The 11,718-nt window shown below is 43.4% G+C and overlaps 2 protein-coding genes across 2 annotated transcripts in view; one reads left to right on the forward strand and one right to left on the reverse strand.

Moving 5' to 3' along the window:
* nudcd1 (NudC domain containing 1) overlaps positions 1-8,449 on the reverse strand; it is a 56,565-nt gene extending 48,116 nt beyond the window's left edge. Inside the window, exons 1-3 of the mRNA XM_072370703.1 lie at positions 8,229-8,449; positions 7,090-7,244; positions 2,146-2,331 (exon numbers count right to left, since the gene is read on the reverse strand). Of these exons, the coding sequence (XP_072226804.1) occupies positions 2,146-2,331; positions 7,090-7,244; positions 8,229-8,343 (456 nt within the window). The 5' untranslated portion in view covers positions 8,344-8,449. The remainder of the gene's footprint in view (positions 1-2,145; positions 2,332-7,089; positions 7,245-8,228) is intronic.
* Positions 8,450-8,679: 230 nt separating this feature from the next.
* Positions 8,680-10,727, forward strand: LOC140275661 (transcription and mRNA export factor ENY2). The gene is made up of 4 exons (XM_072371171.1): positions 8,680-8,907; positions 8,994-9,064; positions 9,133-9,207; positions 10,504-10,727. Exons 1-4 carry the CDS (start codon positions 8,840-8,842, stop codon positions 10,578-10,580), a joined length of 291 nt encoding a protein of 96 aa, XP_072227272.1. The 5' UTR covers positions 8,680-8,839; the 3' UTR covers positions 10,581-10,727.
* Positions 10,728-11,718: the final 991 nt, after the last annotated feature.

The following is an 11,718-nucleotide window of genomic DNA, read 5'->3' on the forward strand; positions in this document are numbered from 1 at the left end:
TGCTGCTTCTTCTTCTGCTGAGCAGACACATTTACATTTAGATTGGGAGTGTTCCTGTTTAATGATCTTTACAGTCTCTCCTTTGCTATATTCCAGGGTTCCTAAATCTTCACGGCATCAGAATAACTCAAAGCAGCGCTCCGGTGCTGACCCGGTGTGTGTTTGTGTGAGTGACCGAGGGTTTGGGGCTCTGAGCTGAAGCTGAATAAAGACTAATCCATCAGAGATAAGCAGCTGATTCCACCCACGTTAAAGGGACCCTGACTGTCGTGATGAGGAGAAACTGATCCGGCTCTTTCTAATATTGCCCTTTGAATGGGAGGAAACATTAACAGGAAACTGATTAAGCTGCTCGAGGCTTTTAAGCAAACAATTATTATCCCAGCAAACAAAGCTTTAATGAGCCACAGAATTAACGGCTGGCATTAGATGTTGCTGAATGGTCGCTCTGCACTCTCAGAGGCTCTTATTATTGGTCTTATTCAACCAATAAGATGCTAGTTTTTCTACAGTCTGCAGCTGAGTGGTTGCAGAAGGTGACTTTAATGTGACTGCATTAAAAAATGTGAGATTTGCACGTAGAAAGTGGAAGTGACTGACTCCAGGGTTTGAATCTTCATTAAAAAAGTCCCTTTCAGGCCCGTCGTTATCAGAATAAGGTTCAGAGACTCAAAGACTTCATTCCTTTGTTCTTTAAACACAAACTTGCCCTAAAGTTTGTGTTTAAAGAACAGTTTAAAGCACATTTATCAGCTGTATGCTTGACACAGGACTCTTGGTTTGTTACATTAATTCTGCTGCATATTTAAACACTTAAATCAGATTAATTTTTGAGATTTTTGCAATGAAACTTCGTGTTTTACACACAGAGGCCTCTGGTTGCTGTGGTTTAAAATGAAGCTTCAGTAACTGTGCTGCAGTTAGAAATCAGAGAACAAGTTCAAGGTTTTCAAACCTGTTGATGGAGATAAAAAGAAATTCTTCTGCGCCATTAAATAGAAATACTTCTTTATTCCTCGTTTTACCACAAAAATCTGTCCGAAAGAGTTCTAGTTCCAGGATCTCAGGGGAATTTTGTTAGTTAAGAAGCTGAAAGCTGCAGTCCGTAACTTCTACACATCTATAAAAATATCCGCTTCACTCAAGCCACTAAAAGAGGAGCTGATACAACGCTGATTGAGCCGTTCGGCTCCTCTAACGCCTCGCTGGCACGCAGGAAATGACGCAGTCTACTCGGTTTTACCTGACAACGAGAACCCGAAGAAGCGACCAAGAGGTTCAGAGGTGCATCGCACTAAAAAGAAAAGCCCTTCCTGTTCGGAAGAAGGTTTGGGTTACACCGTCATACTGAGGTGTAATAACATAGAAATCCTCTAGGGGGCGACATAAGTTAAGCACTACAGCTTTAATAGCACAGAGATGGCGATGGCCCTGCAGAGCCGGCGTGTTTCCTTCCAGAAGAAACCACATGGAGGCGTCCAGAGGATAGAGCCGAGGCTCCTGAACTCTGGTCATAGACCTACAGGAGAGTTAGGGTGTGGTTTTCTGACCAATCCAAAGCAGAGGTTTAGTCCCGGTTCGCCTTTTTGTCGTCTTTTCTTTATAAATAACAGACCAAATAATGCCTGATAAAAGGATGCATAGATGAGGTCAGAGTCTGACTGGACATCGGTGGGTTTAGGTGAGCTAAACAGCTTATTTGGGGGTGTTTGCTGTTCACTCACCTCTCTTCATCATGCTGAGTCAGCAGAATCAGCACAGACCCAAAAGACAAACCTTTAAAATCAAGGATCCATGCTGCACCTCAGCAGACCGACACCCACCTTTTTAAGGGATGCACACCCGCCTACTGCAAAGCTGAGACAACAGAGCCCCCCCCCCACCCACGATTCAACACAAGGGGACGCTCTCTATGAGGAACAGCAGCAGAGCAGAGGAGGGTCCTCAGAGCTCATGTTTTACACTTAAACTCAACTTTAGGAACTCTCTGATCCACTGAAGATGGCAGTTTGTAGGAATTAGTTTGAGACTCAATGCATTCGATCCCCATCTTTAGGCCTTCGCAGTGTGAAGCAGGACGTCTAAAAGCACAAATAAAACTGGTCTTTGTGCTTTCCTGCAGCAGTAATCAGCAGCTGTACTCACTTCCCACTTCATATGAGAGCCGTCTCCTCTCTTTCCGGTGCGGAGGAGGTTCAGCCGGCTGCTGCCGTCACACAGAGCTGCCCAGGTCGCCGAGGTGAGGCTCAGGGAGGCGCACAGCCGGTCCTCGCGCTGGCTGGGCTCAGCACTTATACAGTAGACCTCTCTGGGCTTCCCCAGAGCTGTGTCCTGCAATCACATGAAATGCAGAAAACACCTTTATGGACGATGAAACTTAAAATAAATGCCAACATTAAGGTTTTGTCTTACTACTTCAAAGCAGGATTGGGTATAAAAGCAGCTTCAGAGGGAGAGAAGGAGCAATATTTACTCTTTTAACTCCACGATGTTTTCTGAAATGCAACAAAACCTTAAATATGTAACTTTTATTGAACAAAAGATGTTCTTCACTGAACATTTCATCATATTTAGAAAATTCTGCTGCAGCAACACTCAGTGAAAGCTGTTCTGGAGCCAAAGAAAGACAGAAAGTTTATAGAATCTACAGCAACAGCTTCTGGAGCTTCTCCAACCAGCAGGTTACCTGCTGACAGGTGAGGGTGTCAGGATTGGGTATAAAAGCAGCTTCCACCAAAGGTTCAGCCTCTCCAACAAGGATGGGTCGTGGCTCACCGCTTTGGGCCAAACTACATCAGAGAATCATCAATAAGTTCAGGAAATATTCCTCAGAGTCAGACTGGAAAGAACTTTGGTCTTTCAGCATCTACAGAGCAGAATATTGGGAACAGATTCAGGGAGTCTGGGGAAGACTCAGTGTGGAAAGTTGCTGTGAAACTCACCCACGGCTGCTCAGATGTGTGTTTTATTACTTTGGTTTCAAGCTTTAATTTGCTTTAAACGCCAACAACGAGATAAAAACCCTCAGAAACACAGTTAAAACAGTTAAAACAGTAAAAAACAATCAAAAACGAGCCCCAGAGTCAGACACAGCAGCAGGAAAAGTGTCACAGGAAGTGAAGAAGAAGAGAAGGAAGACAACAGGAAGTGAAGAAGAAGAGAAGGAAGACAACAGGAAGTGAAGAAGAAGAGAAGGAAGACAACAGGAAGTGAAGAAGAAGAGAAGGAAGACAAGAATAAACATCAGATGCTGGAGAGATCAGAGGAAAAGACAGAAGCAGAGAGAAAGAATTCTTTCTTCTAACATAAGCTCAAACCTTATCGTCTGTTAGCTCCAGTTTTATCTCATTTCACTCAGAAATCTAGTTTTCAGCCTTTCAAAATGTTCTTTCCAATCTCACACTGACACATATCGAATGAGAGAAAAACATTTTATCCTCCTGTTTTGTCTTTTCTGAGCAGGTTTAAGCTGCTTCACTGACCAATTTTTATGTATTTGGAATATCAAAAGAAATCTAGTTTAATGCAGCAAAACACTCTAAAAGCTGCTGTAGAGTCAAAGAAAGACAGAAAGTTTATAGAATCTACAGCAACAGCTTCTGGAGCTTCTCCAACCAGCAGGTTACCTGCTGCCAGGTGAGGGTGTCAGGATTGGGTATAAAAGCAGCTTCCACCAAAGGTTCAGCCTCTCCAACAAGGATGGGTCGTGGCTCACCGCTTTGGGCCAAACTCCATCAGAGAATCATCAATAAGTTCAGGAAATATTCCTCAGAGTCAGACTGGAAAGAACTTTGGTCTTTCAGCATCTACAGAGCAGGATATTGGGAACAGATTCAGGGAGTCTGGGGAAGTCTCAGTGTGGAAAGTTGCTGTGAAACTCACCCACGGCTGCTCAGATGTGTGTTTTATTACTTTGGTTTCAAGCTTTAATTTGCTTTAAACGCCAACAACGAGATAAAAACCCTCAGAAACACAGTTAAAACAGTTAAAACAGTAAAAAACGATCAAAAATGAGCCCCAGAGTCAGACACAGCAGCAAGAAAAGTGTCACAGGAAGTGAAGAAGAAGAGAAGGAAGACAACAGGAAGTGAAGAAGAAGAGAAGGAAGACAACAGGAAGTGAAGAAGAAGAGAAGGAAGACAACAGGAAGTGAAGAAGAAGAGAAGGAAGACAACAGGAAGTGAAGAAGAAGAGAAGGAAGACAACAGGAAGTGAAGAAGAAGAGAAGGAAGACAACAGGAAGTGAAGAAGAAGAGAAGGAAGACAACAGGAAGTGAAGAAGAAGAGAAGGAAGACAACAGGAAGTGAAGAAGAAGAGAAGGAAGACTAGAATAAACATCAGATGCTGGAGAGATCAGAGGAAAAGACAGAAGCAGAGAGAAAGAATTCTTTCTTCTAACATAAGCTCGAACCTTATCGTCTGTTAGCTCCAGTTTTATCTCATTTCACTCAGAAATCTGGTTTTCAGCCTTTCAAAATGTTCTTTCCAATCTCACACTGACACATATCGAATGAGAGAAAAACATTTTATCCTCCTGTTTTGTCTTTTCTGAGCAGGTTTAAGCTGCTTCACTGACCAATTTTTATGTATTTGGAAAATCAAAAGAAATCTAGTTTAATGCAGCAAAACACTCTAAAAGCTGTTCTGGAGTCAAAGAAAGACAGAAAGTTTATAGAATCTACAGCAACAGCTTCTGGAGCTTCTCCAACCAGCAGGTTACCTGCTGACAGGTGAGGGTGTCAGGATTGGGTATAAAAGCAGCTTCCACCAAAGGTTCAGCCTCTCCAACAAGGATGGGTCGTGGCTCACCGCTTTGTGCCAAACTCCATCAGAGAATCATCAATAAGTTCAGGAAATATTCCTCTGAGTCAGACTGGAAAGAACTTTGGTCTTTCAGCATCTACAGAGCAGAATATTGGGAACAGATTCAGGGAGTCTGGGGAAGTCTCAGTGTGGAAAGGCCAAGGACAGAAAGCCCTGTTGGATGAGCTCGGAGCCCTCAGGCAGCACTGCAGGAGAAACCGTCAGGCCACCATGATCCATACAGCCACATGGGCTCAGGAGGAGCTGGAGCCCTCAGGCCACCATGATCCATACAGCCACATGGGCTCAGGAGGAGCTGGGAAAAGCATTTCCACTCAACACAGTCCACGGCTGCATCCAGAAATGTGAGCTGAAGCTGCATCACACCAGGAGGAAGCCATATATCAGGTCCGTGGTTATTTCAGCAGGACGATGCCAGACCTCATTCTGCAGGACTTCCAGCAGCTTCAGACACACAGAGTGTGTGAGCTCGGCTGCCTGCCTGCAGTCCACATCTGTCTCCTGCTGCAGATGTTGGAGCATCATGAAGAGGAGAACCAGACAACAGCAACCAGGGACTGCTGAGCAGCTGGAATCTGGGATTCAGCAGGAATGGACTCAGATTCCTGTGAAAAACTCAGTTCCCGAACCTTTAAAAAGAGTCATTAAAGGGAGCTGAAGGAACACGATGGAAACATGAGTCTGGAGCAGCTTTCACCGAGTGTTGATGCTTCAGATCCTGGATTTGGTTCTGTTTCCTGAACACAAAGAAGACTCTGAAATAAAGGTTAAAACCAATGAAATGACAGAATTGCGTAAATCTGGATTTCCTTTAGTAGAACTTCCGAACTTCTCATGAAAAGGGGGATTGTAGGAATGAATCCAACAGTTTACAGACACCTTAAGGAGGGTAAATCTATGCTTTTTTTGCACAAAATGAAACCAAAACCATTAACTGATGATAAAGTAAGTGAACCACCTGCTTTTATTTCAGTTCTGTAGTAAAAACAGAGGAAACACGTGAAACAGGAGATGCATTTGTTCCAGTTCTCTTAAAATCATGTCTCACAGACACAGAAACGTACATTAAAAGCAGGAGAAGCTCCAGAGGTTGGAGCACTCTAATCCCATAAGAAATTCACCAAATCAAATGTGAAAACATGTAAAAAAAAAACCGCAATTTTCATCATGTTCTCATTCGCTAAAAGACACACAAAGAAAGCTTTACAGAGGAGGAGAAAACATCACCTCATCCTCCAGAGATCTGCTGACCGAGCGCCCAAAAGCGTGTTTTTAGGGAGAAACACGAGCCTGGCTCACCTCACGGTGCTTTAAAAGTGTGCACATCATCCCGCTCCCTAACACACGTGCACCTTTGAGCTCATTTTCTTCAGCCCTTAATGCCGTGAACACAGGGTGAGGCGCCTGTGTAATGATCCCAGCATCGGCACACAAAAGCCCTGCCGAGGATGATAATTATCATGAGATCATTGTAATTATGATCACATTTCAATGAATTTCCCTTAATAATGGCGCTGAAAGCCAGAAATACTGTCTGTCGGGATTAAAGTGTGATGATGAGCATCATTTAGGCCAGTTTAAGCATAAAAGAAACCTCCAGAGCAGCAGCATCATCTGTAATTATGATCAATGATGTCTTGGACATAAAAGAAGGTCATCGGGGTGATTTTCCTTCTTGTCTCAACATCGGACTTGGATCAGAACCTCGAATCGACCGTGTAAATCACCCCTGAGGCATAAATCCTGCAGAACTTTATCAGCGGTGGTGAATAACTTGATGGACATGGAGCCGAACAGAAACTTGTGGGTTTCCACCCACTGACCGCCTCTAATTTAGCTTCTCAGGCAGGAAATGATGCAGCTGGCTTCACATAATGAGCCACATTAACAATAATAATAATGATAATGTCTTCTCATCAAGGCACAGCAGTTAAAATGTTCACATCGTGTCATTTCTGCCTGACATCACCCACTCCATGGGCTTGTGCTGCAGCTGCGCCGGTACTTGAGCGCCCCCTAGTGGTGCAGCAGGTGCATTAAAACCCAACAGTGAACTTCAGAATCACACGTTCATCGTCACATTCACTAAATACTTCTCTGGGAACTTAAAAGGAGCAGAAAGGAGGAGAAATAACTAATGTTTCTGGACAGCTGTTCACATCTGGTCACGTTCTGCAGCATAAATGCTGCTTCAACACTTTGCAGCTGAGAAATGCAGCAGGAAACCGAAGTGAACGAAACTCCAGGAGGATTTAAAAACCTACCAGAATGACGGTGAGACTGAGAACTCGTCCTTTGCTGTCCACAAACAGAACGCTGTCTTCATACCAAGGGTCCAAGTGCAGGTAATTGTACATGCCGAACGCCCGCATGTGCTCCAGAGTGTACTGAGTGTCCTTCAGCTTCACCTCCTCCACGGCTGCAGAGAATAAACACGTTTCTTTTCATTTTTACAGAACATCCGAGTCCAACCTGGTGCTGATATTTAACAGAGAGCTCATACACATCATATCAATGCCAAACTTTAGCTTAAAGCCAACATTATGTTTGATTCTGTCTGACTGGATTCAACTCAAAGTGCCAGCGACGCTCTTTGAGGCCGCGCTGTTCAGCAGGACCGCCATGCTGAATGTTTTCTGGGCTGGAAATGTGCATTTTGTGTGTTTTTAGGCAGCTTTTAACCATCGTGGAGAAGTTTAAGGACCCCAGATATTTCATATTGAAAGAATAATAATAACAAACTGAAATTTGGGACCAGTTTTCTGGTAACCCATCATATGTGCGTGTTTCTGTTCGTTAGAGACCACAACAACAGCATCAACATGGTTCAGATTATGTCCTTTTCACTTTTTCTTGCTGGATATTTCTGCGTTGATGTTGTAAAACTGATTTTAAACGTTCTGATCAGGGAAATCTTTTGCATTTCGTTGGCGTGTTATGTGCTCACGTTTAGTTATTTTGTGAAATCAGTTGTTTCATCTATATTTTGTGGTCGTGTTCTTCTTCGGCTGTTTTGCATCTCGATGCAGCTGCTCGGGTTCATGGATATCATGTATTTAAGTACATCTCTGTCATGTTTTGGTCTCTGCGTGGAGGAGATAAAGAATATTCCCCACAATGTAATCATAAAAAGGAAGTCATGCATGTCAGACACATTCATTTATATCAACAGTACTTTCGGGGTTAGTCAGACAACCTGCACTGGATTTAAACTAAAAGTAACTGAACAACAGTCAGACCTGCCTCAGTTTTACTGTGCATTAAGATCTTTCTAACATTAGCAACCTGTGAAATGTCAGCCACACATCAGCGGAGCGTGTTACTCCTGTTTCTTAGTTATTTTAGAGCTTTTAGTCTGGCATCACTGCTCGGCTAGCATCCTTGCTAACAGTTAGTGTCTCACCAGCATCCAGCTCAATGTTGTACGTCGGTATTGCGTCCAGAGACAACCTGTAACTCTCAAAGTTGGGGTCCAAAAGGTCTCTGTTGACCTTCAGGGAGTAATTGGACGCAGCCATGTGTCTGAGATAAAACTGCCTTATTCTCAGTTGACGGTTCGCTGTGCAGCAGGAGGAGGAAGGTGAGAAACGGCAGCTGGACACACGTTTCTTGTTTTGTCTCACACGGAGCCATTTTAGGGCGGACCGCTCAAGGCATCATGGGAAATGGAGTTATTTCCCCAACAACTATTTTTAAGCTTACATTTACGGTTGTTTTTGCTTAGTTTTCAATAACAAAAAATCCAGTTTTATATTCCAGTGAGAACAGTAATATCTGCAGGACTGAATTTGGGTTTTTCGGTTGTTCCGGTTGGTGTAAAAACGATCCGTTAGGAGGGCGGAACCGTTAAGCTTTTGATCTTCTGCTCGGTACCGCTGTGTTAACGGACCGGCTGATCCCTCTCGACAAAGATAACATAGAGTCGCTGAATTTAACGATATTTCTTGACTTTTCCTCCAACGCTGTTGCTTTTAACCGACAGTAGCGGTGTCCGTGTGCGTTTCCGAGCTGACCATGAACAAAGATTACCAACTGAGGGCCTCGATCAACCAGAAGCTGATAGAAATGGGAGAGCGCGAGCGGTAAGCAGTGATGTGGCTGTTCATCCAGAGACTGCTCCATTTGCAAACATTTCAGATCAGTTCACATTCTGTCCTCTAAACCGAAGGTTGAAGGAGCTGCTGAGGGCCAAGCTGGTGGAGTGTGGGTGGAAGGATCAGCTGAAGGCGCAGTGCAAAGGTGGGTGAGTGCGTGTGGTGGTGTGATGGTGCGAAGCCATGTCTCTGAAACTCAACTCCTGTCTCCAGATGTGATCAGAGAAAAGGGCCTGGAGCATGTCACAGTGGAGGACCTGGTCACAGAAGTCACACCGAAAGGCAGAGGTAAGTCTGGGGTTGGAAGAAGGACGCAAATGACTCTCATTCTTCAGTGTTTCAGCAGTTTAGCTGCAGAAATCTGTGGGAAAATACAGATAAACCTTTGGTTTAATGTGACACATCTGCCTCTGTCTGTACAGTTTAACTTTACAAGCTTTCATCTTAAATCCTAAATCCAAATAAGTTCCTTTTGAACTTTTTTACAGATACCAAATAATTTGTATGAAATCGAGTATTATTACAGATTTTTAAAGCCAAACAGTGACATTCAACTAATAATAATGAAGAAGAAGAGGACTACACGATGATGATAACACACTTTTTAAGCTAAATGAATTCCGGAACAGATGTATGTGCAGTTAAAGTGGAATAAAACACCAGTAACACAGAGAGATGCACTGAAACTGCTCACAGCCGTTTACAGCTGTTTTTAACCTCTCCCGTGACATCACAGTGACATCACAGTGACCTCACGGTGACGTCACGTCCTCACGCCGCACGCAGATAAACAGGCAGTCTGTCACACAGTCCACAAACAGCACGTCGGTGATGTTCACTTCTGCAAAATCCTGATTTTAATCCGTTTTAGGTTCACCTGAATCACATTAGAGGGTTAGCTAAGCTAACGGCTACTCAGAAGGAGACGCAGAGGAGCACATTTTATGTTGCTGTGTGCAGAAAAAACAAAAAAAAAGGAGTAAAAAATGCACCCAGGCCAATCCCAGAAATGCAGTGAGTATTTTTGTAATTATCACTGCTTAAAAGCTGCACCTCCGGCGGGTTTCTGTCCAAACAACAAAAAAACAGAACATCTGAGCTGTAAATCAGATAAAACATCCAGAATATAGCCTGTGCCGGCACAAAAGGAAAGAAAAGTTTCTGTATTTTAAGATGTAAAAGACGCTTTAATGAGCAGCTGCTTCATAATTAGTTTCTGATAGCGTGAAAACTTTAGACTGTGGCGTGCTTTCGTGTAATCTGAGACTTTTCAAAGAGCCTTCTTTGTTCTCTGCCATCATCATCATGCTGCTCTGAACTTCCTCTCACTGGTCTGTCAGGTCGAGTCGGATTTAATCTGCTGCTATTTCTGCTTCAGCAAGGTCTGCCTCCATCTCACATCTGATAACCTGACGTCTCTTTGAGGTGGACAACAGCTGAAGTGACTTTAAAACGTGCGCTGAGACGATAAAATCAGTAAAACCAGATGAAACAACGTGTGATTAGTTATCAGACTCTTAAAAGGCAAAATGAAGACCGTTACTTTCTGGTTTCAGGCTTCACTCTGTTTTCTCTCCCGTGCAGCGCTCGTTCCCGACAGCGTGAAGAAAGAGCTCCTCCAGCGGATCCGGGCCTTTTTAGCTCAGCACGCCGCCCTGTGAAGGAGACGCCATCCCAACCCAACCGTTTGTTCTCTTTGTGAGCAAAGAGGAAGTGTTAACTTTATTTTGTATCGTGTGTTTTCATATTGATTTTAGTTTTGTTATGCTCCTGTTTTGAAGAAAATAAAGTTCTGCCTATTTTGGTGACTTGTTGTTTCTGCCTCCTCTCTGATTGGCTGCTGAGGGATTTGTTCCAGAAGTGGTATGACAGAAATGTCATTGTCTCGCTGTCACACCGGCGGATCTCTGGTTACTTACGGTGTCACATAACCCTGCAGTTTGAATAAATGCTTTGTCACTCTGAACTTTTTAATTCTCCTCCTGATAAATTTGGCTTTTAGAACATTTAAGAACTTATTTGATCGCTTATTCAATGATCAGCTTCCACCTTTGGAATGATTCTGTGCACAGTTCTCTACGTTTAAAGTGGACAAACCTTATAAAACATGAGCTTTTGTCATAATTATAATAACCTTTCAGGAATTTTCTGTTTTCCGATGAGTCGCAGGAAGTTGAGCGAGACGTTCTCACAGCTTTCTTCACTGAACCTGCCGAACAACATCTCTGCCTTTGTTCCATTTTTCTCCATTTTCAGCCGCATGGAAAGACTTTCTTTGTTTTAAATAACAGTGACGGGGTTATTTATGCTTTAAGACTTTAATTGTGTGCCGTCGCTCCTTATCTGTGGCAGTGATGGCTGTCACTGCCTGATTATCCCAGCAGAATGACTGCGTAAAAACGTCATCTGAGGCAGATGAACGGGGCCGTCTGTAAGTTTTAATGTGTTCATCCCTCAAACATGCAGCGGAAAGGGTTAACCGTGCAAAAGAGCAGGATGTCTGCACATAAAAAGCCAGAAATAATCCCCAAGTCCGCCTTTATGGGTCAAAGTCAGACGTCATTCAGACCTCACGGCTTTTAATAGAGTTCTGGATGTGGATCACGGCCCGTTTCTTGTTTTTTTTAGATAAAAGATGCTGATATATTCAATAAATGAACATCTTCCTCTTTTCTGTGGGACTGTAGGAGGGAAGAAGTGGGCCTCTGGTTGGCAGGAGCCCATCAGGTTCCTGTAATAGTTTAGTTTCATCAGCATGACATCATCATTAAGTCATGCTTTGACTCATGTGTTTGGTTT

The sequence above is a fragment of the Leuresthes tenuis genome, unplaced genomic scaffold (genome assembly GCF_036924035.1).
Source record: "Leuresthes tenuis unplaced genomic scaffold, fLeuTen1.0.hap1 SCAF_18, whole genome shotgun sequence".
Lineage (NCBI taxonomy): Eukaryota > Metazoa > Chordata > Actinopteri > Atheriniformes > Atherinopsidae > Leuresthes > Leuresthes tenuis.